The 25,918-nt window shown below is 36.1% G+C and overlaps 5 protein-coding genes and 1 pseudogene across 13 annotated transcripts; 1 reads left to right on the top strand and 5 right to left on the bottom strand.

Annotated features, from left to right (window-relative positions):
* Nucleotides 1-90: 90 nt before the first annotated feature.
* LOC104730827 (pumilio homolog 6, chloroplastic) lies at nt 91-4,481 on the bottom strand. The gene is made up of 10 exons (XM_010450051.3): nt 4,225-4,481; nt 3,328-3,839; nt 2,111-3,216; nt 1,871-2,012; nt 1,677-1,784; nt 1,381-1,593; nt 1,166-1,276; nt 861-1,055; nt 612-783; nt 91-377 (listed from the first exon to the last, which is right to left on the bottom strand). The coding sequence occupies exons 2-10, from the start codon at nt 3,781-3,783 to the stop codon at nt 358-360; spliced, it is 2,523 nt and encodes an 840-aa protein (XP_010448353.2). The 5' UTR covers nt 3,784-3,839; nt 4,225-4,481; the 3' UTR covers nt 91-357.
* A 2,437-nt stretch (nt 4,482-6,918) lies between these two features.
* LOC104730828 (glycosyltransferase BC10-like) lies at nt 6,919-10,578 on the top strand. Of its 7 annotated transcripts, none has more exons than XR_015574055.1 (12): nt 6,919-7,140; nt 7,335-7,429; nt 7,814-8,289; nt 8,379-8,578; nt 8,664-8,735; nt 8,826-8,916; nt 9,041-9,121; nt 9,245-9,307; nt 9,399-9,521; nt 9,601-9,639; nt 9,720-9,923; nt 10,166-10,578. XR_015574055.1 is itself a non-coding variant. In XM_010450056.3 (11 exons), exons 3-11 carry the CDS (start codon nt 7,921-7,923, stop codon nt 9,855-9,857), a joined length of 1,176 nt encoding a protein of 391 aa, XP_010448358.1. In that variant the 5' UTR covers nt 6,919-7,140; nt 7,335-7,429; nt 7,814-7,920; the 3' UTR covers nt 9,858-10,062. The 7 variants fall into 7 exon arrangements, 3 of the variants coding, with proteins under 3 accessions (XP_010448358.1, XP_010448357.1, XP_087333970.1); XR_015574054.1 differs by having other exon boundaries at nt 6,941-7,429; nt 10,166-10,204; nt 10,391-10,578; XR_015574056.1 differs by having other exon boundaries at nt 6,985-7,190.
* LOC104733298 (oxysterol-binding protein-related protein 4A) lies at nt 10,031-12,237 on the bottom strand. Of its 2 annotated transcripts, XM_087477843.1 has the most exons (6): nt 12,047-12,237; nt 11,811-11,966; nt 11,368-11,616; nt 11,100-11,196; nt 10,597-10,894; nt 10,031-10,512 (listed from the first exon to the last, which is right to left on the bottom strand). In XM_087477843.1, exons 1-6 carry the CDS (start codon nt 12,047-12,049, stop codon nt 10,116-10,118), a joined length of 1,200 nt encoding a protein of 399 aa, XP_087333969.1. In that variant the 5' UTR covers nt 12,050-12,237; the 3' UTR covers nt 10,031-10,115. The 2 variants fall into 2 exon arrangements, with proteins under 2 accessions (XP_087333969.1, XP_019088920.1); XM_019233375.2 differs by lacking the exon at nt 10,031-10,512 and having other exon boundaries at nt 10,593-10,894.
* Nucleotides 12,238-12,836: 599 nt separating this feature from the next.
* On the bottom strand, nt 12,837-19,179 carry LOC104730830 (oxysterol-binding protein-related protein 4B). The gene is given in 7 exon segments (XM_087477845.1): nt 12,837-12,984; nt 12,987-13,344; nt 13,427-13,724; nt 13,899-13,995; nt 14,869-15,114; nt 16,109-16,267; nt 18,550-19,179. Coding segments are annotated over 7 exon segments (1,518 nt in total). The 5' UTR covers nt 18,865-19,179; the 3' UTR covers nt 12,837-12,939.
* A 716-nt stretch (nt 19,180-19,895) lies between these two features.
* LOC104730832 ((DL)-glycerol-3-phosphatase 1, mitochondrial) lies at nt 19,896-22,227 on the bottom strand. Its single transcript, XM_010450059.2, has 6 exons — nt 21,729-22,227; nt 21,163-21,387; nt 20,909-20,969; nt 20,614-20,761; nt 20,411-20,490; nt 19,896-20,283 (listed from the first exon to the last, which is right to left on the bottom strand). The coding sequence occupies exons 1-6, from the start codon at nt 21,991-21,993 to the stop codon at nt 20,151-20,153; spliced, it is 912 nt and encodes a 303-aa protein (XP_010448361.1). The 5' UTR covers nt 21,994-22,227; the 3' UTR covers nt 19,896-20,150.
* A 1,013-nt stretch (nt 22,228-23,240) lies between these two features.
* On the bottom strand, nt 23,241-25,303 carry LOC104730833 (AAA-ATPase At4g25835 pseudogene; annotated as a pseudogene). Its single transcript, XR_015574059.1, has one exon. The product of XR_015574059.1 is annotated as an AAA-ATPase At4g25835 pseudogene (transcript).
* Nucleotides 25,304-25,918: the final 615 nt, after the last annotated feature.

The raw sequence follows: 25,918 nt of genomic DNA on the forward strand, positions 1-25,918 counted from the left end.
AAAACAGATAAATTCTGTAGCAAATGAGACAATTGCTGAAGAGGGAGGCCTTATTGACGATAAACATGTAATACTTGGCTTCGGTAGTAATACTGTCGAAAGAAAGTTTCGAATTGTCTTGGTGAAAAATCCACAAGCCAGTTACAACAAATCTGAAGTAAACTACTGATACATTTATGAATATTTACGAACATGCCACACAATCATCACAACGGCTATGCTATGGTAAATATTCCAAGTAAACATCCTTCACAATCATCTAAAATCTTCCTCAATGAATATCCAGCTTTCATGGAAAGCGAATTGTATTGAGTAAATCCGAGTCAGCCACTACTTTCAACTCAGAAGAGCCACTCATCATCTCGATTCTTGATTTTCTGCGAGAAACAACCAACCAAAATATGTCATTCTTGATCCCATATACCAATCATTTTAAGTCTACTAATCAGTCTTGTGCTACACCGCTTATTTCTAGCATAGCAAGTCTAATAGTTTACTTTGCCCTGTTACGGCCTATACAACATCAAGAGGAAGAAACTCTTTTTGTTTCAAAGATTATAGATTGTGCACCTGCCTATTCGAACTTGACTAGAGTTGAGGAATTTTAGTACCTTCACTAAAAGACTGCTCCAACCTAGTAACAATATGTTTCCCATATGTGTATTTCTTCAATGCAGATGCATGCATTCTGACTCGGCTGAACAATGTTGCACGCTGATCAGCTGTACATGTCTCGAATATCTTCTGCACCACATAGTTTCCGTACTGATCCTTCATCAGCATCTGATAAAAGTGGCTTACAGTTAATATCCAATCAGTTAAAGAAGAAAATGTATCAGGTTTGGTCCACAAGCTCTCACCAATAGACTATCATAACTCTCGTCAGGCCCTGCAATCTCTTTGATGATGAGGTCACGCTCAATTCGACCACCATACTCCAGACACTTCTCTATAACATTTGATGCAAATTTATGTAGACTAAGCTGCACGATGTGCCCTGATAGTTTTCTCACGATTCTCTCTCTTTCTTCAGACGTTCCTTTCTCCAAGACATGCTGCAAAATAGCAATTTTGGTTTGAAGTGGTGATCAGATGAAACTAACTGTGGGATTTTGGTCTAATTTGACTTCAGTTAATGTTCTGTAAGTTTAGATGGTACACATACCTGTGTGACATAATTACCATATTGGTCCTTGGAAAGGACACATACTGATTCCAGTATCTCCTCGGTAATGAACTGACACTGATGCTCATGTGAGCAACGCTCCAAAAGCCTCTATAAGGATGGGAAAAGAAAATATGAAACATGGTTCTTGAGTAACAATGAGAAAAACCAAGAACATGAGAAGGAAAAATCGTATAACCAAAGTGCTTAAGTACCTGTATGACACGACAACCATAAGGATGCATAGAGAGCGAGGAAACTTGACCACGGAAAGCATATAGCATGAACCCAACTCTGTCTGTCGGGATGTTCTCAATGCATTTCTGGATCACATGGTTTCCATTTTGGTCTCGAACACATCTCATGACCTGCCCATCAAGTTCACGTGCTAAACGAACTCTCTGGTCAGGTTCTATGACATCAAGAGCCTAACACCACAACAAAGTTTCACTCAATGAGCCAATTGTTTTAACAAAGTCCAATTTCAAACAACAAGTAGCGATTTTTGTACCTTTTGTATTACTCGACAACCATACATCTGCAGACTAAGTGGTAGTATCTGCCCCATGAGTTGATCCGCAAGTTCCTTTCTCTGTGATGAGTTTCCGTACTCAAAAAACTGAAACAGAATCGCAAAAAAAAAATCAATAAAAGGGGTAGAGTCTGACAAGAATCTGTAAGACATAGGATCGAGTAGGAACAAACCTTCTGAATGACATAATTACCAAACACATCTGTCATTAGTTTGCAAGCATGAGGAATAACTTCTCTAAAGACAGCTGCTTTTTCTTCTGGATTACAATTTTCGAGCTTTTGCTGAATGAATCGGCTCCCATGTTGATCCGCACTGAAAGGAAACAAGATTATACTCAAGTTTGTTATCATCAAATTAGGAAGAAACCCAAGACAAGACACAAGACTCTAGAAAGAAAGATAAAAACATGCCTGAACTCAACAATGTGTCCTGTGATGTCAGATAAACCAAACCTCCTGCCTTTCCCAGATTTCAGCTCTTCAAGAAAATTGCACAACCGTGGGCCATTCGCACTTTCCAAGCTCCCTTGTTGCTGCCATCCAGGATATGCCTCGACATAAGGAACATGACCAGGTGAAGGAGGAGGGGCGAGCTGTGTAGGAAGATACTGCACCATAATGCCCATACTTGGCTGGATTCCATAATAACTAACACCCATTCCCGTTCTACCCATATTAGAGTTACTTGGCCCTCTTATTTGTGGAAGGAACTTCGGATCATCTTTTTGAGACTTAGGAGCATTCTTGTGGTTCCTAGGAGCCAGCGGTTCCATATGCCCGAACGACTGTTGACAATACTGCATATACATAGGATCTGGAAAAGAAGGTTGTCCCGCATACTGCATTTCACCTCCGTGGACAACACTTCCTGCACTTGGCGCAGACAATTGAGGGATAAAATCTGGACTGACAATAAGTGGAACAGAACCATGGGAAGGGTATCCAGGCATAAACTGAGGGATCATGTTGGTGTATGGTCCATAACCATACTGAGGAGAATAAGCAGCAGGAGATTGCATGTTATACACATGAGCTGGTGAAGTCATATAAGCCGCTTGGGTAGCAGTGTAAAGAAGAGGTGGCGTAAAACCTGAAGACTGAAGCACAGGCTGACCATCACCAGAGAACTTGTAAGGTTGTCCATAATGAAACTGTCCAGTCCCGGTAACTGCATCATTTACGCCATTAGAACCTATTTTGCCGCCACCTTGAATCCAAGTTGCATTATTTTGCTGTTGGTGCAGCTGCCTTTCTGGCCTTGTATACCTTGGTTCTCGAGGATATTTAGCCGTTCCGGATCCAGATATGTTAGTATTCTTCAATTCAGAAATGATAGCAGATCCATCAGAACTCTTCTCAATGCCAGTGGAAGCATTCGCCGCTGAAGCAGCATTATCTTTGACCATGACATCATCTGATATCTCCGAGAAGTTACCACCCTCATCCGCTGTGTTCATTTCACCATTTGAAGAGTTAGACCGACTATGTTGAGGGGTCGGCACAGAAGAACTATCATCCTGCAATGAAAAGAGATTCAATTATAACTTATTATAGTGCCAAGGAATGACATTTCACTACTCACAACCAAGTTACTAATGAGTACTAAAGGTGAGGAAGCGAAGCCGAACCTGACTGAAATCGTCCAAACCTTGAGAACCAGGGGAAAGACGAATGTCCAACCCATTAGTCCTATCTGAAACACTATTAACAGAGAACTGTTGGGAGCTTTCATTCTCAGATACTTCCTTATGAGTAGAAAGTGTACCTTGGGACAAATGATTGGGAGAATTAACTTTATTCAATCCCTTGTTACTTCTAAATCTACCTACATGATTGTCTATGAACTGATACTCAGTAGGGTAATAAATAGGTGGAGAAGGTATGCGGTTAAGGCTGTGTTTAGAAGAATGAGTAGTCACGGTGTAACCGGAGCCGGCCTGTCTTGACAATAGATAATCGACAGCTAGAAAAGATCCCTCCATGCTCGGTGGAGCACTTCCACTTCGATTAGGCACAGAAACCTGCCTAGAATTAGACCATCTTTCATTGCTTCCGGACATCCTAATAGGATTCTCAGTTGCCATTACTTCAAGGGTATTGCTCTTCTACACCAAAGAAGGTAGCTTTATAACGCAAGCACCTGAAGAAAGATGAAAAAAAAGCTCCCTTTTACACAAATTTGTCATCAATGAAATCAAAATCACCAGAAAATAATGAAATTTAAACAAGTAAATAAGCAAATAGGTTCTCAAGTTTAGAACTTTAAGTAAAGAACAGAGAAGAAACAAGAGCAAAACCTCAACAAGTCTAAGACAACAAGCTAGAAGCAGATATACATGACCATGTAAATGGTCCACGCATTAGGTAGAGATTAAAAAAAAGAGAAACCCAAAAGAGAGGCAGAGAGAGAGAGACAAGAAACAGAGTGTAAGTAGAACGAACGGAACTGAATCCCAAATAAAAAGAAAACAGAGCAGAAGGGGTGTACGGGGAGAGTGAGGTGAGTTGATTGACTGAGCACTTACCAGAAGATGATTATTGAGGAGGAAGGAAAAAAGATTCACTGTTAAAAAACCCTAGATTCTGGTGCTCAGAGAGAGAGAGACAAGGAGGAAGGAGGAGAGAGAAATGAAGTGACCATGTTTGGCTAAGTCAGTGCTGATTTTAAAATGTTTGGATTTTTTTCCGGTAATGGCAAAAATAAAAATCCATATTTTCCACCATTACGGATCCTTTCTTTTTCCGCGAAGGTTATGGAGTTTGACTTTCCTTAACCAATCCTATTTTTTCTCCTTTTTTCTTTTTTTCTTCTTTTCATTCTAGACATTTTTACGTTTTTTAAGTCATGGTTAGTCTAACTACAAATGTCTTTTAATCAATAGTTGTAGTCAAAATATCATAAAACTAGATTAAGATCCGTGCTAGATCACAGATTAAAATTCATTTTGTTTATATTGCATTTTTTATATAAAATATAATTTATGTTATTGTTTTTAAAAGTTTTTTTTGGATAAAATATTATGCAATAAAATCATATGCTAAATATGAAGATTCGAAAAAATACATATTTTGTAAGTTTTATATTGTTAATGATTCTAGATAAGTACCCATGCTATAACACTGGTTAAATTTTATTTCGTAATTTATTTTGTAACTCACTATTTAACTTGTAACCAATCTATCTATAAATTTCGTAATCTATCTTATGGTTAATGTTGTGGTCTATCGATAAAATCTGTGGAAAATAAATTTGTAATATTGTGTTTAAAGATCTTTGGAAACAACGTGATATAGAACTAAAATCTTCAAAAATGCAGTTTGGAATATCCATGATTTTATCTGTTACTATTAATATATCAATTATCAATTTGGAATATTCATAATATTTAAGTGTAACCATTAATATTAATATATGAATTAATCTATAACCTATCAATAATCTATTTGTAATCATTTATTAAAAATATAAAATCTACAAAAACTATGTTGTTTACTTCCCTTTTATTAAAAAGGGATATCACTTAAAATATTTGATTGAATACACTTCTAAATAATTTCTAAAATCTTTTCCAAAGCTAATAGCATGTTGAAATTTGATAATTAGTTACTACGTACTATGCTTAATACATTCTTAGTAATATTAACCAAAGCTTATCATAAAACCTCAAGTATTAAACCAGCAGCAAGAATAACTGAAACAACAAAATTTATATATTATCAAAGTAACAATTTTATTGAGAGAATAAAACTAATCCAACAAAAAATAAAGTTGAATTCAATTGCTAAAAGAAGCGTGTCTGATTTTTGTAAAAGAGTATAAGATTCATAGCTAAAACCGGACATATACCCAAATCCGATCAATTCCTAACCTTTTTGACTTTGTGTGTGTTCCCAAAGAGCCCACACAAGCCGTAGAAACTTGCACTCACATTTTGCTGATTTGCTCTGTCCAAAAGTCAGACAAAAAAAGTTGGTGTCTGTCAACTAAAACCTGAGATGCGGGTTTTTATAATGATCCATTTGAATAATCATTCATCATCTCTTATCATCATATCATAAAACAGATTTTGGATTACTGTTGATTGTTCCTAATTTTTCATAGTTCATTGAACTTTCTTTTGGATTACTTTTTCATGATGATATTCTCATGTTTTTGTAATTACCATTTTATCTTGTATAGATTTGATCAGAAGCAGATCAAAAATATAATGGTTCTAAGTTCTAGAAGAATGTAAACTACACTTATCGGCCACACTCTTTAGTCTTTACCTTTAAATTTTAGATTTTATTTGTTTTAAAACTAGTCCAATTGATTTTATAAAGCTAAACTGGTTGACTTTGGTCATACTCTAAACAACTGTGAATGCGATGTTATGGAATGAGGTACTTTAAATGGCTTCAACGTAGTAATATCCAAGCAGACGTTATGTATCTATCTTCCATTTAATTTAAGAAAAAAAAAAAAAAAGAACTAGTATCCATCACGATCTTAACAAATGGAAATTTCTTTTGTATTTTGTGTACTTGTATAAAGTCATATACAAATAAATGTCATTGAAACCATGTTTTTGGGTTATGGTTGATACATTTTTCAGAAGAAAACTGTCTACTACGTTCATTACCATCCAAATGGACCAATGATAAGACAGTTGAAAGACGAATATTCTGTTTTCATCTCACTATTTCGTACAAACTCTTTTAATAGTCTAATCTATTGATGCATTTTTTTTTTGGGCTCATGATGCTAGGAGACGCCTCAAACTTCCATGTACTCATTTCTAAGTACTTCAAAGGGTCAGGCTTCCTAAATATAAAACTTAATTTGAATAATTAAGTAAGGAGTAGTAATGGCCTAATGGGCAATGGACAACAGCAACTAAAACAAAATTAAAAATAAAATTAGTGTTTGATAAGCAGATCCTTCGCCGTCGTGGAAGGCACAAAGCGGCGACTGTCATGAATAGTCAAGAAGTGCGATGACAGAGCTAAAAAAAACTTTATTTTGATACTGATACCCTCCACTTGGACTAGTTTTATTTCTCATTTGCCCATACATTATAAAAATAAAAATGAATACTCTTTTGTTGTTTTTAATGATTGAAGGTGGCTATACAAAAAAATAAGGTTTCAGAGTCGTGAAGCCAACTCAAATCCAATAGAAAATAGAAATGTAGATTCTTTTGGGAGTTTTATATCACTTTGTTTAATAACAATAAATTAATAGAAATTATTGTAGAAAATAGAAAGCCAAGTGTTTAATAATGTTGTTGTAGTCCTTCTCCTCTCTCTCTCTCTCTTGGTTTCGAATTCACTGGAGGAAGACTTGTTGGTTTTCACCAAAAAGTCTCTTCCTTTATTTCAATCAAACTCAAAGAGAAAGAAAGAGAGAGAGAGAAAGAGAAAACGAATCAGGGGGAAGTAGTAGTAGTACTAGTCCTCAGGTATAAAAACAAGGAAACCAAAACGATCTGAATCGTCGTCTTCCACTAATGTGTGTCCATGTTTTTAAAGACTAAAGTTTTGTTTTTCTTTCCTTAAAAGCAAAAAAGGAAACTTTCCCTCTTGTGTGTCTCTCTCTCTCTTTTGACCCTCTCACATTCGTTGAATCCACTCTTCTTCTTTTTTTTTACCCTAGATCTTAACGAAGAGGATCAAATTCGACTACTTTGAGATCTGGGTTCGGATAAAGATTCTATCTTTCTGCATTACACCGTTTCGATTCAGCTCGAGGTAACTGTATTTTGACTCTTTTCAACTGATGTTGCTCGCTACAGTCTCACCATTTTTTTTTTTTTTTTTTTGGTTTACTAAGAAGTTGAATCTGGGATTTGTAGCTTGTGATTTTAGTTTGGTCGGAGAAACACTCACTTAGACTTAGACTTTAGACTTGTTTTTGTCTAAAGAGAGTTTAAGAGGAATGTCCTGCAATTCCTGAAACATGGGAACAACGTGCATTTTGCTTATTGCTTCTGTCTGAAGGAGTTTTTTTTTCTTCAGATTAGTTTGAAACTTTACTTAATCTCTCCGTGTTTCTCGGAGATACTAATCTCTAAGTGTCTTTGTTCTTCATAAGACCAATAAAAACTCAAATCTTTTTAATTTTTTTTCATTCAGGCAATGCCAATCTAAGAGAAGTATATGCAGAGGTGAAAGAAAGATTCTACCTTTGTATGCCTATTAGTTAGAAAGGAGAAGGGAGGTGTTAAGATTTGTGGTTTCAAATGGGTGAGACGCAGAAGATGTTGCAGGGGCCGCCACGTCACCACCACCACCACACATCTCTGAAGAAGCCCTTATGGGTCGTTTTGACAGTTTCAGTGACCAGCATGCTTCTGATCTGTTCTCACATGTTTCCAAAGCAGGGCTCCTCGTGTCACGGTCTCTATAGCACTAGAGGCTGCGAGGATGCTCTCTCCGCTTGGCTACCTGTTCATGTCAGGAAATTCACTGATGAGGAGATTGCAGCTCGAGTAGTGGTCAGAGACATACTTAGAACGCCTCCCTTCATAACCGAAAACTCCAAAATCGCTTTCTTGTTCTTGACTCCTGGTACTTTACCATTTGAGAAGCTCTGGGATGAATTTTTCAAGGTACAACAAAACCAAACACCTTGATGCAATGTCCAAAATGTTAAGCTACATTTCATTGGTTTGTTGATAGTGTTTTTGGTGTTGTGAAGGGTCATGAAGGCAAGTTCTCAATTTACATCCACCCTTCAAAGGAACGACCACTTCACATCAGCCGTCACTTTTCTGATCGGGAGATCCATAGTGATGAGGTCACTTGGGGAAGGATTTCTATGGTTGATGCCGAGAAGCGGTTACTGGTTAGCGCTCTTGAAGATCCTGACAACCAACACTTTGTTCTTCTTTCAGAGAGGTAGTGATTTCAATGTAGCCTAATTTGTCCTAATTAAGGTTTTTTGTGTACTAACTGAATCACATCAAAATTTTTCTCTGTACAGTTGTATACCGTTGCATACTTTTGACTACACTTATAGATATTTGCTGTACTCCAACGTTAGCTTCATTGAGAGGTACATTACTCTCTTAAAACAGAACAAAAATTTTGATTTTTTTCATTACTATTCACTGAGACAAGGTTCATTATATCTCTGTTTCTCAAGTTTTGTGGATCCTGGTCCACATGGAACTGGTAGACATATGGAACACATGCTACCAGAAATCGCTAGGGAAGATTTTAGAAAAGGTGCTCAGGTAAAGACTTAAATCTCTAAGAGCTTAGTCTTAATAATGAGTATGCTGCTACTGCCATAAAACGAAACAAAATTGAGTTATTGTTACTTTTTGTTGTGTAATTTTTGTCTGTTTTCCTTGTTAGTGGTTCACAATGAAGCGGCAACACGCGATTATAGTGATGGCCGATGGTCTTTACTACTCCAAATTCCGCGAGTATTGTGGAGTAAGTTTGTCCTGCAGCTGAACATTTTTGGTTTCATACTGTAGCTTTTTGATATATAACTCAATTATTCATTCCTCTTTGTTTTGAGTTCTGATTCTGACATTAAGTTTCTATAAATATCAGCCTGGCATAGAGGCCGACAAGAACTGCATTGCTGATGAACATTACTTGCCAACATTCTTCAATGTGAGGCTATTTCTTCTTCACACTCCATCGTTTGCAGTCTTTTAAGCCTTCTTGAAGCTGAAACATGTTTATTTGCTGGCTCTTCTTTCAGATGATTGATCCCATGGGGATCTCAAACTGGTCAGTGACGTATGTTGATTGGTCTGAACGAAGGTGGCATCCAAAGACATATGGAGCAAACGAGATTTCATTAGATTTCATGAAAAATGTCACGGTATGTTTCATAATACAGATTCTTGAGAATTGTGAGAGTCAGCATGTTATTATACTTTTCTCTTTTCTCTCTTGTGCAGTCCGAGGACATGAGTGTACACGTCACCAGCGTGGGCGAGGTATGCAATTGTGACTCTCCCTCATAGCCTCTATTCTTCTTTTCTCTCTCTCTCTAATACTTTTACTTGTGCTTTTAAAGCATGGAGATGAGCTGCATTGGCCTTGTACATGGAATGGGATCACACGGCCATGTTATCTGTTTGCAAGGAAGTTCCATCCCGATACTCTTGACACATTGGTCAACCTCTTCCCAAACTACACAAGCACAGCTGTCTGAAAGAGGATTCTTGAACCAAACACACACAATTCTTGGACCTAATTATGTTCCAGATATGTCTCAGAGGTTAATCTTTAAGATACTGTAAATTTTCTGAAGAAACTGAAACTATTCTTGGTATTTGATGTTTCTTGATGAAACTGAAAGTCCGTTATATGCAATTAGAGCAGAAATTTTTGGTTATAAGAGTTGTTCCATTTTGCGATTTCCCCGCTAGTTCTTACAGATTGGTTTATGTTACATGGAATTGTAATAACTTTAGTTATCATCAACACAAACTTTTGAATTCTTGAATTCTTGTGCCTTAGTGATGACGAGTGGAGCCCGGGGAACCGTGGGCTGTAGTGGTGAGCAATACCAGTCTTTACCCTTTTTGACCACTGAGAAGTGTTTAGGAACCCAGGACTCACTAGAAGCCTCTCTCTGTTTCAGAGACTCTCTCTGCTTCTCCTCCACAGCTCTCTTAGCTTCTCTTGCGCTTTCCCATTCTTTCTTCAGTATTCCTTCACTAACTTCACTCCATATTATCGCAGACTCGCTCTCCATTACCTCCTTGAGATTCTTGACTATTGGAGGTTTGAGTCCTGTGATATTCTCCTCAGCATTGTATATAACTTCGAGCTTACCAGTCTTCAGATTTTTTGCCATTACTGTTCTGTAACATTATGGTATATGTTAATGACATCACAGCTTATGATATTCTTGAGAGCTGTATTGAACTTATGATTCATTATTTTACCTGTCCCAATGGCCAAAGATGTCGTAGAGCTGATCACGAGAGGAAGATTGAAAGATCTTTCCTTTGATTGATCTATTGTTGTTGCCTCTGAACCTTTCGATGAAGGAATCGGAAATCAAATGTAACTCAGCTTCGAGATCAGTCTCCGGACACTTTATCTTAACTTTTCCGGCCCAATGAGCTCCCGGCGCCGGTAAGAATCTCATAACTAGTCTCGGCTGGTCCATATGATAAGTCTCTTTGCGATTCAGAAGCTTCATAACCCTTTTACCTTTGACCTCAACATCCACGTAAGTGCCTTATGAACCATTGAATGAGTTACATGCAGCAGAAGTTAGACTTTGGAACTAATACGAGATGGTATGGTTTTAGGGTAAACTAGACGCATGTTCAAAGTAGTTGTGTTCGTTCTTGGACGGATTATTCAAAACCTGACTTGGTTTTGAGATAATTGTGGATGTAGCGGAAACAATATGACTGCTACAAATTAAAGATAAACATACCACGAAATTTAGGAGTGAAATATTGACACCATGTCACGTCAATCTTTTCCTTCTCGTGAGTCGCATGAAGTGCGGACACCGGTGGATGATGCACTACCTGAAAAAATAGGGATTTATAACATGAAGCAGTTTTTCTCTGAAGTTTGATAATTTTTAGAATGGAAAATCTCATAAATAAACCAAATCATTTAAAATATTTCACTCATTTTGGACTTCCTCGTATTTTAGACCATCAATAATGCAAATTGTAATGAAATGATAATTATACTTGTTCGGTCAAGACGTTGATGTGACCGTTGGAGACATGGTGAGTCTCGCCGAGAACAGGGTTGTACGGAGACATGCCAACAACCACCGGACGGAGTGTGGAGATGTTCCATGTCACCACCGATTTGAACCGTTCAATGGGAAGATCGCGACGGCTGCATTCCCCAAGCAGATCCTTACCGCGGAAGCTGTAGACCATCTCGCCGTAACTTTGGAGTTGTGATCTTGGTAAGTTCAGCTGAGGTGGCAGCTTTACGTTCAAAAATAGTAGTTAAATAAGGAAAACACTAAAATACTTTAGTATCATATTATCCTATAAAACCTTCTTTTCTTTCCTCTTCACTATAAAAGTGTCAATGTTTGTTTTCAAAAAAGATATATGCAAATGAACGTTCTGTTATGTAGCCATAAGTTTACATCAACAAGGATCATAAGGAGTTACACCTGAAAATTGGTGAGATCAGACCCTGGGCGTACGGTCTTAATGAGGCTGAGGATCTTGCGGATGACATTCGAAGCTGTGTGCTCAGAATATTTCTCATCTTCCAGGGAAAAAGGTTTGACCAGCACAAGGTGTCTTCTCATATTCTCTTCTTCTGCCTATACACACAGCCAAATACATTAGATTTGTAAATTTAGTCTCACTTCTTTACCAAAAAAGTAGATGTCTCACTAATTACCATTTGAGGAGTTGTTGAAGAAACGATATATATATTTTGAGATGATATTATTTCTGTAATTGAAAGAAAGGAGCCAAGGAGTTATATTTATAAAAAGACTGAAAATCTCAAGTTTTTTTTTTTGAAAAACCAGAGTTAAACACTCTGTATCACAGTACTTAAGTGATAATTACTATCAATCTTTTTACTCCATTTATATAGAATAGTGGAACTAAACATAAATAGGGGGTATCAAAATGTAGAGTTGGGTTAGCATTAACTATGGATTCGGAGGGGGGTTAGTCGTTAGATCCATGTTTTCGTCATTAAGGCTGGCTTAATTCTATTATAAAAGGTTGCCCTAATGCTTAACTATGAATAAATTATTATGGCTATGAACATTGATTTGGAACAGATATTATAGCTTGACTGAATACACCTCGTAAGAATTTATACATGGTCACCATTCACCAAATCAATTAATTATTAGGAAAGCATATATTTTTTTTTTTGAATGAATGCTAAATTATACTTCAAACCAAAAAAAAAACCCTTTGTACAAAGTATTGCATCCGTGTTTCAGAAGAAAATAAAAAATTTAAGAAAACGAAAGTAGCTTAAGGTCTGGAAAGTGTAATTGAATCTTCATTTTTTAGAATTAGATGGATATGACATATTATGTTTGTAGAGGAAAAAACTATATATTTTCTGTTATGAGGGATGTGAAAAATCCCCTATATTATTTGACAAGTCTCTCAAAAACCTGACGTACCACTCATATATGATATATTCAACCTAGTAAGTAATGAAGTGACAAAAACACCATTCACATTTATGATTATTAACGGACATGTCATTATCGGCTTAATTATATGTTAACTTTTAACTAGATAATATAACTTAAGAAGCTATTATCAACATAGAATGTTGGAATCTTGAAACTGATTTATGATTTCTCCCCTTCTGCCTCTGTGATGACGAGTGGAGCCCGAGGAACCGTGGACTGTAGCGGTGAGAGGTCCCAGTCTTTACCGTCTTTGACCACTGAGAAGTGTTTAGGAACCCATAACTCACCTGAAGCCTCTCTGTTTTTCAGAGACTCTCTCTGCTTCGCCTCCACAAGGCACTTAGCTTCCCTTGCTCTTTCCCAATCTTTCTTCAGTATTCCTTCACTTACTTCACTCCATATAATCGCTGACTCGCTCTCCATTACCTCTTTAAGATTCTTGACTATTGGAGGTTTGAGTCCTGTGATATTCTCCTCGGCATTGTATATAACCTCGACCTCACCAGTCTTTACATTTTTAGCCATTACTGCTCTGAAACATTAATAGGATGTTAATGGCATCATTCACACAGCTTATGGCAACAAAGTTTGTGAATTATGATTCATGTTTTAACCTGTCCCAATGGCCAAAGATGTTGTAGAGCTCATTACCAGTGGAAGATTCAAAGATCTTTCCTTTAATGGATCTATTGTTGTTGCCTCTGAATCTTTCGATGAATGAATCGGACATCAAATTTATCTCAGCTTCAAGATCGGTTTCCGGACACTTTATCTTGACTTTTCCTGTCCAGTGAGCTCTTGGCGTCGGTAAGAATCTCATAATTAGTCTCGGTTGGTTCATCTCATAAGTCTCTTTGTGATTGAGAAGCTTCATTACTCTTTTACCCTTTATCTCAACATCCACGTAAGCACCTTATGAACCATATATTATTGGTACATGCAGAAATCAGATGTCGAAACCAAGACGAGATGGTCCGGTTATAGAGTAAACCGAACGCATAGTTGAAGACTTTGTTTTGAGATAATTCTGGTGGTAGCAGCAACAATTTAACTGACTGCTACATTTAAGTGAAAAAATAGACATACCACGAAATTTAGGAGTGAAATATTGACACCATATCACGTCGATCTTTTCCTTCTCGTGAGTCGCATGAAGTGCGGACACCGGAGGATGGTGCACTACCTGAAAAATTAACGTTTGGTGCACCATGTTGGACTTTTTTCAAAAGTTTGGTACATTTATATTTTTTGGGCAAACAAAAGTTTGGTATTTGAAAAAAACAGAAATCTCCCATTAAAAATCAGACTGTATAAGATATTTTTTAATAATTTTTTGGTTTCTTGAAAAAATCAGCAACATATCAATTTAACCGTTGGGACCATACATACAGAAACTAAATTTGGTTTTTTCTCAATTGTAGTGTGAACATAACAATAAATATGAACATATATAAAATATATTAAAAAAGAATTCAATTAAACCAGTAACAAAAAATTAATTAGTGTGAGAAACCAATGAAAAAACAAGTGTGAGAAGAGAGTTTTTTTTTAAGTCTATGGAAAACGTTTTCCTCGTACTCTCTTTCTTTTTCTATCTTTTTCTTGATTTGAATGATGAGAGTTCCGGTGGGAGACTACCGATGTAATAGCTCAACAAAACTAGAAACATTTTAAACGCTGCTTACTGAAGCAAAACAAAACTTTAAAGGGCGTTATTGAACATTTATGTTAAGGATTTTAAAAGCTTAACATCCAAAACGCTTGCAATTTTTTCCTATGATTAGTAGAGTTAATGACGTGCTTAATCATAACTATATCTGCAAAATAGGCCAAAATGAAAACACACACAAAATAACAAGTATGAAGATTAAAATCAGTTAAATGATTTGTTCGTCCACTTTAAAAAAAAACCGCAAAAAAAAAAAAAATATATATATATCATATGAAAATATCTATGTCATTATCTAGTGAACTTTATTTTATGTCTTCGTTTGAAATTGTAATAAATACGATTATATTAATATTATTATATCCAGAAACAGATGAAAATATATACTTGTTCGACGATGACGTTAATGTGACCGTTGGAGACGTGGTGAGTCTCGCCGAGAACGGGATTGTAAGGAGACATGCCAAAAACCAGCGGACGGAGTGTGGAGATGTTCCATGTCACCACCGATTTGAGCCGTTCGATGGGAAGATCACGACGACTGCATTCCCCAATCAGATCCTTCCTGCATAAGTAGACCATCTCGCCGTAACATTGGAGGTTTGATCTTGGTAGGTTCAGCTGAGGTGGCAGCTTTACGTTCAAAGAAAATAACTTGATTATGCGACATGTTCAACTGTACTTAGAGAGAGTTACATGTTGTAAATGTAAGGGAAATCCCCACCCGAAAACAAGGGTTGCACATGGTATAATTAATATAGCTACTATAACTAACTACTTTTTTTTCCTTTTCGGTGTAGGACCTTTTTCTTCTATGTACACAGTTAACTGTTAATACCTCTCTTGGATCTCGGAAAACAAAAAAAAAATCACTGGGTGTATCATGTATGTATTAATGTATATAAAAGGAAAAAGGTTTTCTTCGATTTATTTAAGATCTAGAGAAGAAAATAATTGGAGAGTTCATTTTCATGCATGCATCGTGTATACCTTACCGCTGTATGGCCCCGGCTCTAGAGATAGGCATCGTCAAAAAATGAAAGGAAAATAAAAAAAATTCAATTTCAATTTTTTCTTTTTAAATCCAGTTTTTAGAAACTTTTTTTTGTTTCATAAAAAGGCTTAAATGTTTTTGTCGAGGGTTTTCCCATGTATTTAAATGATGCATTGCTAAGTACTAATTAGTATTTATTAAAAACAAACAAGAGCCAAATATTTCTAGCTAGTATTAACAAAAAAAATATCAATACTATATAATATATGTGTATTAGTGTATATATATCGGCTATAATGAATTAAAAACTATGTAACATAAGTAAAGTTATATATTAAGTGTTAGAATTGTTACTTATAAGCTATATAAGTACTAGCTAGTAAGTTTGTTTTTTACTATATGGATCGTAGTTTTATATTTCATGCAAACAAATTATTGATCATTTCTATTCTTAAGAACATTATAAGAATACTTATTATCAATTTATCATTTCCTATTTTCTAAGGCAAACTTCATATTTTTAATTTTTCACGAAAAAGTTACCAATGTTTTTAGGAAAACCATATACGCAATACGCCAATAGCCGTTCTATAGCATAACAAGTCATCAACAAGGATGTTTAAGATATTACACCTGGAAATTGGTGAGATCGGATCCTGGGCGCACGTTCTTAAAGAGGCTGAGGATCTTGCGGATTACATTCGAAGCTGTGTGCTCAGAATCTTTCTCATCCTCTAGGGAAAAAGTTTTGGCCAGCACAGGGTGCCTTCTCCTTTCTTCTTCTTCTTCTGCCTTTACACAACAAAAATGATTGAATCGGTAAGTCAAAACTAAACACCTAATTAATTGTTGAAAACTGGATGCAAACCTACGTCAAGAGAAACGAACCCTTCTTTGAAACACTTCGTAAGAATTAAATGGCTTGATTAGACATGATTAGATGGAAATAAATCAACAAAAGACAATACTTATTAAAATATGCTACGTTCCATTAATTCAGGGTTTTGAGTTATAAAATGTAAGACAAATCTTAATTAGTTTGTACTACTATCTCGAACAGATAGAATTATCAAAAAGAAAAAAAAAATTAAGATTACAAGTACAAACTATTTATGTCCCACTTACTATTTGAGAAGTTTTTTTTTCAACTAAAACCATTTGAGAAGTTGTTGAAAGTTACTAAAAGTTGTTAAACGTTTTTTTTGAGATTACAAGTGTGTAATAGAGAATAACCCCCGCTTACCATTTGTGAACTTCTTGAGGAGAAACGCTATTGCTGTAAGAAAGAACCAGTGAGTTTTCGAAGTAAGAAACGAATCTGAAGAACTCACAAAATAAAGAGTTGATAACTAAAAGTAACTCTCAATCTTTTGACTCCATTTATATAGATACTATGTAGATAGATACTTGATAGAGAGATGATAAATAAAGAAACGAGTTCGGTGAGCATTAACTATTCTTTCGGAGGAAGCGTTGGTCGTTAGGTCCATGTTTAGTCATTTAATATCTCATCGTTCGCTTCGATCGTGGCCGATTTGTGTTGTACTTAGGTAGGGGGAATGGTCCTAGATTTTTTCTTTTTTTTTTTCTTTTTTTTTTTCCGATAAATTCCAAGATTTTTGTTTTGTCGGCTTAGTTCACTTGGAGTTTAGTCGGTTTTGTTAGCATTCGGTTTTGTCATGTCTTATATTTTAGGGAATTTAAATATGTGTTTATAGAATAAAACAACCAATATTTTTTTTTTTCGTAAAACAACAAATAGTTATGGACTATGGTTAGTTAGAGATGAATGTAGTGGATAAGTAAGAGCATCCACAGCTGTAGGAGTTTTTATGAAGGGTTCTTTAATTTTATTATTTCATCAAATTTTAAATAATAAGTATAGAAGAACCAATAAAATTAATATATGTGATATACAACGGTTTTAGGGATTCTCAAATGAGAGACAGTTCTCCATCTTTTTTTTTCGTGTGTTTTTTTTTTTAACGAGAACTCTTGTGAGAACCTTACACAAAAAGTTCTCTAAAATGTTAGTTAGATGAATGTTAGATTTGGTTAACTATTTTCCCATTTTGTAAGTAGTGTAAAATCATGTTTTTGTTCTTTTTTGCCAGGGTAATTATATCCTATGTAATGCTGTTTTTAATAAGTTTACATTTACTTTAATACTATATTTACCAGCTTAGCAAAAAAAAGAAGTGTGTTTTAACTAATTACATCCTATGTAATGATGTTTTTTTGTATATCGTAATTCAAAGTTTATGAAACAAAAAAAAAGATGTAAAAAGTAGTTTTCCATGCATGCGTTGATTTTTCTGAGTAACAAAGCAGAAGAAACATGGTTTGGAATTGGATTGCTTTCATTTCGACACGTATTGGTCCGGGTAAATGAAGACGACGTCTTCGGTTTTGGATTGGTTTTTCAACTCATCTTCGGTTGTTGTTGTTAAAGCATCTTCTAAATTATTGGCCGACAAAAAAAAAAGCATCTTCAAAATAAATATTTTATTTATCCTCATTTCAGATTTTTTATATTCACCAATCACCATCTTCGTAACGCTAGAAATAGGGACCTTCAATTTCTCTTTGTCGTGTAGACCCTTCGACCCTTGTATAACTTGACATTTCTAGTTTTTTTAACTAATACTATAAACTTGAAGTTCAAAGAAAACAGATGCACGGTATAATATTTAAACAACATTTTCACTCTTTAATTTGATAACTTCTGATTTAAACAATAATTGTTAGCGTTATAAATTACCGAGTCGTACGTATTCTCAGCTAGCTTGAGATTTTGTTCATTTGGTTTACTGATAAACGACTATCTTTTTGTCAACACGGTTTTGTTTTTTTTAACCACACGTTATTTATTTCCTGACACAAAGCAGACGCTGTTTAGATAATTAAACCTATGTTAATTGTTAAGGCCAACCATAACTCTTCAAAAAACGATTGTGAAAATTTGTTATTATTATAAATAAAAAAGAATTGGGCCTATTTATTTTCATAGAAATGATTCATAATTTGGTCATCTAGCGTCGTTTCTCAGGGTACAAACAAATCGAAGACAAAACCATTTTGTTAGTCAATCTAGAAAAATATCTTTTGCAATGAAAATGTTTCCAATTCCGCAGCTTCCGCTTCAGCTTCGCTGGAAATACAAAGTTATTTGGCTCTTCGATGGAGATGGAAGGCTTGGGGAGGCCGAGGCTGAGCATAGCCGGAGAAGGACTTAATGGAGGAATAGTTTCCTCCGACTGAGATCTAATGGGAGTCCCTGGCTGCATCTCCCACTTGAACGGAACACCTTCTGACCTCCTATCATCGTAGTATCCGACAGATAAGTTTCTCGAGAGTGCTGATCCTTCCTTGCATATATCATTCTCCATAATTAGGACTAGCGATATATATGAGAGTTATGTTGTGTTCTTGATTCGTATGTTCGGCTCTTGGCGTGGTGCTATTGTTAGGAGGAAGAGAAGAGATAGATGAAGATTGTGTGTAAAGGTTTTAGAAATTATATATGGGTCTATATATCTAGAGAAAGAGAGATATATATATTCTTGTCCGGTAGAGAAGATGGAACGTAAGGTTTTATGAATGATCAAGTTGATGTGTATATATATGAATTTCGTGAGTATGATGCAATAGCGGGGTTTTGACTTTGTATTATGGAATAGAGACTATTGCTTAATACTTCAATGACTCAATTGCTTTTGCAAGGGCAAGGTACCATATATTACCATCATGAATTAAGATTCACGTACCCAATATTATTATTTGAAAATATTACTTTAAATTGCATGTGACTAGAACTTGTACCGTAATAGTTTGTGCCTGATTTAAAACCGCATACTTTTACATGTTGTTAACAAACAAAAAACGGATTACTTCGAACCAAATATTTAATTTATGTGACTTTCACCATCAATATAGTTTTTCTTTGGGTCAATCAATTACGAATTGTTAATCTTGAAGATGGTTATAACTTCCTTTCTAATCAACCAGATTAAAGATGAGTTGGCGCCTCATATATATATATCGGAAATTGATGGTTGTACAGTTATATACTATAAACAGCAAAAATTAAGCATATAGTTTACAAAAGAACAAAATTAAAGTTTGCCAAATCTATGTAAAGCTTTGATAGGAAGCGCACGTTAGTGACTTTGATGTTGGACGGTTCATAAGAGCATGTGAATGCTTAGACCCAATCTCTACATAGAGTAAAGATTCGCCAAACTTTGCGTCCCCTTTAATTATCAGATGATCTGAACCTCAATCACTTGTACTTGAACATATTGAACATATTAATATGATAGAAAGCAATGAATAGAAAGCGATCAATATGTGAGTATGTTAGTTGCGTCAACGACGCCTGTTGCAATCATTGAAGTAACAATTTTGGTTTGGAGAGAGATATGCAATTGGGTATGACTTTAACATTCAATGTAATGTACCAATCATGTCGGTTTCTACAAAAATCGAAGCAAACACTTGCTTACGAATTTGGCTACCGACTCATATTATTATTTCAAATGACCACAATAAGAATCTGCAATTTGCAATGATCTTTCTAGTAATAGGATACAGGCTTGAATCACTAAAGAATCAAAGTCAACCAGTCAAGTATCGTTAGCTTGAGGATAACGTTTACTCTGAAAAGCTTTGTAGTTTAGTTGTGTGAATCCTGGAAAGAAGGTAAGCCCCATTCCTCTGGTTTGAAATCTAGCAGAGAAGCCAGAACTTGATCCGCTACACCGCAGTAGGACTTATCTAATCTTGGATCCGGTACCATTATCACATTCCTACACACACACACACACACCATTCAGATACAATGGTTTTAGCTAGGCCTTTTAGGGCTCAAACTGAACCGCTAAAATTACTTATCAGCTGAGAGAACTTGGAAACTGTTAAAAGAAAGCCACTTACATTCCAGCGTTTTTAGCTGCCTGGACTCCAGAAGGTGCATCTTCAAACACCAGAACCTTCCGTGGATCTACAGGACCGTCCTATGAATTCCGCAAAGAAGAGAGTAACATTAACATGCAAAATAATTTTTAAAGAACGATACACATGCTACTATGATACTATGGTAGTTATATATGTATAGTTTTATTAATCATATGTGTTACCTCAAATCTCCTGGATGCAGCAAGAAAGCCATCTGGCGCAGGCTTCCCTTCCTTCACCTCTGGGTCATCTCCCCGCACTACGTGATGCATCAACGAGAAAAGCTCACGGTGTCTTTGTGTTTTGAGATCAAAATGTCGTGTGTGTGTTCTGCATAAAAAAAAAGAAGCAAAATCAGATCAGACATGCCAAGAAAATAACTATAAATCCATAAAAAGAAACTGAAGAAAGCCATTTGCATTCTTAGTTATCTATTACAAGAAGTGAATGTGCTAATAGAGAAAGAGATAGAGATACCCCGTGGCTATACAAATTGGAATTCCTTTCCCATGGAGATGTCTAAGTAGCCGGCTAGCTCCTGCAATAAAGGATGAATATTGGATAATGACAGCAAAAACAGTATAAACAACACATTGGCTACTAGTCACCAGTTAGTGACTCAAAAAGAGTAGTATAAAACAGAGGCATTAAACGAAAGAATTGGCTAATCAATCATCAACAAGTACCAATCAATTTCTCAATGTGTTTTATTTTATCTACTACATAAGTACCTGGCATAAGGTCACTTGTAAGGAAGAGATCTTGCAACATTGACTCTCTCTCAACAATGAAATCTTCAGCTGAAAGAGAGTCACTGATTCCATTTTCGTCAACGAAAAGCCTAGCAGCTTCAATGGCTTTTCTCCCCATCATCTTTGCTTTCAAAGACCAATCAAATGTTTTATTGTATCTAGCAAGTATCTTTTCCTGGACCTCCGTGTAAAACTTCTCCGTATCTGCAAATAACCCGTATACAAATTTAGGTACTCACCGGAATAACTAAAGACCAGCAAAGACAGTTTCTTTTCGTTTTGTTTTGTCAAGACAGCACAATTTTTTCGATTAAGAACCAATTAAAACTTGATTGATCAATGAAGAAACTAGAGAAAACAGATTCTTATAAAAGCCTAAAGTTTCCAAATTTCAGACCAGAACTCACACAGTGATAAAAAAAAAACACTAACTACATTATAGAAACACGTAAAAATCACTCCTAGTAATAACAAGAGCCTCAGTAACTCAGTTACAAAAAAAAAAGTCATACAAAGGAAAAGATCAAAGAAGAAGATGAAGTTACCGAGAAGGAGACCATCCATGTCGAATATGACGTGAGTGATGGTTCCTCTGCTGGCGTCGGTGACAGTTGCGTTGACGGGAGCGGCAGGGGTCGACGACATCGTTGCTACGAATCGAAGATTTGCTGAGGAAGCTCTGATCAGTGGTTTCTGAGGAAAACCTTTGGGAAAGTGAGAGACGGCGATCGGAATCTTATAGCTATAGGAGGAAGATCGGAATGGGTTTGCTAAAGCAACGAATCTAGTAGTCGTCGGAGTTGCTAACATAGTTCTGTTCACGACGCTATTAACATGTTTGACCTCTGACGTCTACTGTATATAAACGTCCCTCTTAATTGGGCTTTAATTTGGGCTTCATGGGCCTGTAACTCGATATTTTATTCAAACAGATAATTCGGCTATTCTTGTTCGTTGTTGTTACCAATCTGTAATTTTCTTATGATTTTATCCGTTAAATTAAATAAATCGTAATGCCCATAAAAAAATTGGATACTCAAATTCGAGATCTAAAATGCATGCACATGTCTAAATGAAAAATTTGAGACGCAAAGAAACGTAAAAGTGTGAATCCACGTCAGATATTAAGAAGTCTTTGTATTTTCTCTACTTTTCCGACAAAAGCCTAATGTACATGCATCATCTCCAACTCACTTCTAAAATCAAATCTGCCTTTTGTTTCTCACCAAATCCCAAAAAAAAAACACAGAAAGGCATGAAAAGTATTAACAAAAATCTTCCCTTTTTGATTCATCTTTTTGGATATTTTCTTGTACACAATTATTATTTCAGGACGTTATAAATTTTGTTTATTTTATCTCTTTTGGAAACTCCAACTCTTTTAGAAAGACATCCAAATATTACCGAATAACATACACACTCACTATACTATTTTATTATCTATTTATCTATGCACAATACACTCATATTTCAATTAATAGAGTCCATGGACAGATCCACTTTAATTGATCCAACTGACAGAAAGCATAAACTATTTTTGCTTATAAAATTGTAGATGTTCAGAAAAAAGTAAGTAAGAAATATGTTATATCGACACATGCCATTTTTTATATAGTGATCAGGTCCGGTTAGTCCAAGAATGCTAAAAGAAATTTAAAAGAAAAAACAAATGTCGACCACCAATGTTTTGTCTTAAGGCTTGTCCTGTGTTTTGTACTTTGACATTGACAAGGCATTGATCTTATCCAATGGACATTCACTTTTTAGTTTTTTACGACAAACTAGTTCCATTTTACTCTTAATCAGGAAATTTTTGTCTTTTGGTAAACTGTCCACGTTATATCATTCCGTGATAACATCATAACACAACCCAATATTTGTCCACAAGTAAGTGTGATTGATTATATAAATAAATTCCCGGTAATATATTTGGTAACCATTGAGATTCCTTGCATTGTATGATCCGATCCCCACAACCAAAAATCTTAACCTCCGCCACTTGCATATGTTATTGTTAGCTTACTTCAAAAAGTTCACTACCCAAAAAAAGAGAAAAATAACGAAGATCACACAACTTTTCACATTGCGTAAACATGGAACGTTACAAACCTAATTAAGAACAACGAAACCAAAAACAAAACAAAAAAACACTTAATAATCATCACTACTTTTGCAAATGTTATCCTCAATCTCTTCCTCTTCTCCTCCTCCTCCATTCTCTTCTGCATAAGGACTATCCAAAGCCATCTTCTCCTGCTCTTCCAAACTCCCATTCTTCGCATTTCTCTTCGCTCTACTTCTCAAATCCTCCAACAGTTCCCTCACAGCTCTCTCTTTATCCCTCCTGTTCTTAATCAGAGCCTCGCTTACATCAGCCGGAGTAATCTCAGCCTTATCAACCACTTCCTCCATCTCCTTCAAAACGTCATCGTCGAGATCACTTTCCTCGTATCCCAAGTAATTCCTCAGCAAGATCTTGATCGATGGAAACGTACAGTAACTCATGTGTACATGCATATCCATTCTTCCACTTCTTAGCAATGCAGGATCAAGCTTATCAATATGATTCGTAGTGAACACAAAGATCCTCTCGCTGCCACAACAAGACCAAAGCCCATCAGTAAAGTTCAGCAAACCTGAAAGCGTTATCGTGTTCCCATCACCGGAGTCCTCGACAAAACCGGTCTCTGTTTCATTGCTCTGTTTCTTGTTCCGGTTAGTTAAATTGATCGAACAATCAATGTCCTCGATCACAATTATAGACTTGGAGCTAGTCTTCATCAGGAGCTTCCTCAGTTCTGAATTGCTCTTGACCTCCGTGAGCTCGAGATCGTAAATATCGTACCGGAGATGGTTAGCCATAGCAGCGATCATACTCGACTTCCCTGTTCCGGGTGGTCCGTAAAGCAAGTATCCTCTTTTCCAAGCCCGACCTGTCTTCTGGTAAAAAGATTGACACTGAGCGAAATCTGTGAGATCTTCCATGATCTGTTGCTTCTTAACCGGATCCATAGCGAGTGTATCGAAGGTACTCGGGTGCTTAAAGGGAACAGATTCCCAAGGAAGACCTCTCGAGTCAAGTGACCCACCTCGTGAATTCGTGTAAAGAAGCCGATCTTGATTCGTCCGGCGAATCTCGTTCGCTCTCTCCATGATGTATCCCAAGTAAGAGTCAAGGATCAAGTTCTTGTCTTTCTTCTTGATCCGGAGCGTGAAGCCACGTTTCTCTTCCGGCATTGGTCTCCAAGCGAAGGTTTGAGTTTGTCTCTGCGTGACGATGTGTTCCCATACGACGGTGACGGAGTTGTACGTGTCGACGATGGAGTCGTTGTTGGAGAGGCCGAATGTGATGGAGGAGGAGTTGACGGCGCGTGTGAGGCTGAGACGGTTTCCGGCGATGGAGACGGAGGAGCTGAGGTAGAGCTGGACGGCATTGTAAAGCTCGTTGGTGTTGACGCCGTCGATCTCTGTTATGTCGAAGTAACAGAAGGTGGAGAAGAGTTTGAATACTCTGTTGGATAGTTTCAAGAAAGCGAAATGAAGCTCCGGTGGGAATATTGAATTCATTAGGCTTTTACAAAAGGCTAAAACGCCGAGTAATGAAGCCAAAGATGTCCAATACTCTTTCATCGTGTGAAAGAGAGAGAGATGAGAAACAGAGAGCTTTTGAGGAGTTTGAAAAGGTGAATACTTTACGGCTAAAATACAAAGGTGAGAGAAGAAGAAGAAAAGAGAAGATGGGTTTTGAGAAACGAATTTGATTGGTTCAATCTATTGATTTTTTTGGCAGAGAGAGTTTTCTTGAACGACGAGTCTCTCGTGTTCTCGGATAAAGAAAAAGAAAGGAGGAAGCTTTTTAGTAATCAAAGGTTTGTGATGGTGCGGGTTGATGTGTTTTTAGAGAAATCGAGAAGAAAGGGGTTTGTCAATTTATACAATTTGATACTTCTAGCTTTTTTAATATCTTAACATGATTATGTGTATACATTTTTTTTTCTTTTTGTGTTTGACCAAAACATAAGGAAAGAACCTAAATACATAAATGTATATTGGGATATTCCTTATATAATTTGAGCCATAAAGAGGAAACAAATGCTTGACCAAAACGATGGAAATAAATTAAAAACTTGGCCGTTACTAAAATTTAGGACGTTTTCATTCATTTGACTACAAAAACTCACTATTAAATACCGAAACCAAAATACGTATACTCAAGTAGTCAAACTCATAGTAAATGTTTATGAACTAACATAACATTTGGTGGATTTTGGAACATAGAAAATTGAAGAAAAATAATTTAATACTCCTTCCATTCTAATTTAACTGTTGTTTAAGGTTTTTGCACACAAATTAAGGAAATTATTAAATTTTATGTTTTGCCCTTCATTAATATATTTTCTAATTTTTCATTGGTTGAAACTTTAAAGCAGCAGGGATAAGATTGGAATATTCATCAAACATCTGCATTGAAAATTTAAAACGACAACTAATATGAAACAAAAATTAAATCATAGAACGTCAACTAAATTAGAACGGAGGGAGTAGATTCTTAAGAAACATACTCTTATAGTTGGAGGTTTTGAGTCTGATTAAGAACTGATTGAAGAACTATGAAATTAAGTTAGTTTGGATGGTTAAGGTAATGGCTGAGATCTACACATGTGTTGGTCAGTGTTGGTCTAAGACTTAAGTTCATGATTATGCTAGGTGTCAAAGACTGCATGTGCACATTGGC

Source organism: Camelina sativa, chromosome 12 (genome assembly GCF_030686135.1).
Source record: "Camelina sativa cultivar CO46 ecotype springtype chromosome 12, ASM3068613v1".
Taxonomy (NCBI): Eukaryota; Viridiplantae; Streptophyta; class Magnoliopsida; order Brassicales; family Brassicaceae; genus Camelina; species Camelina sativa.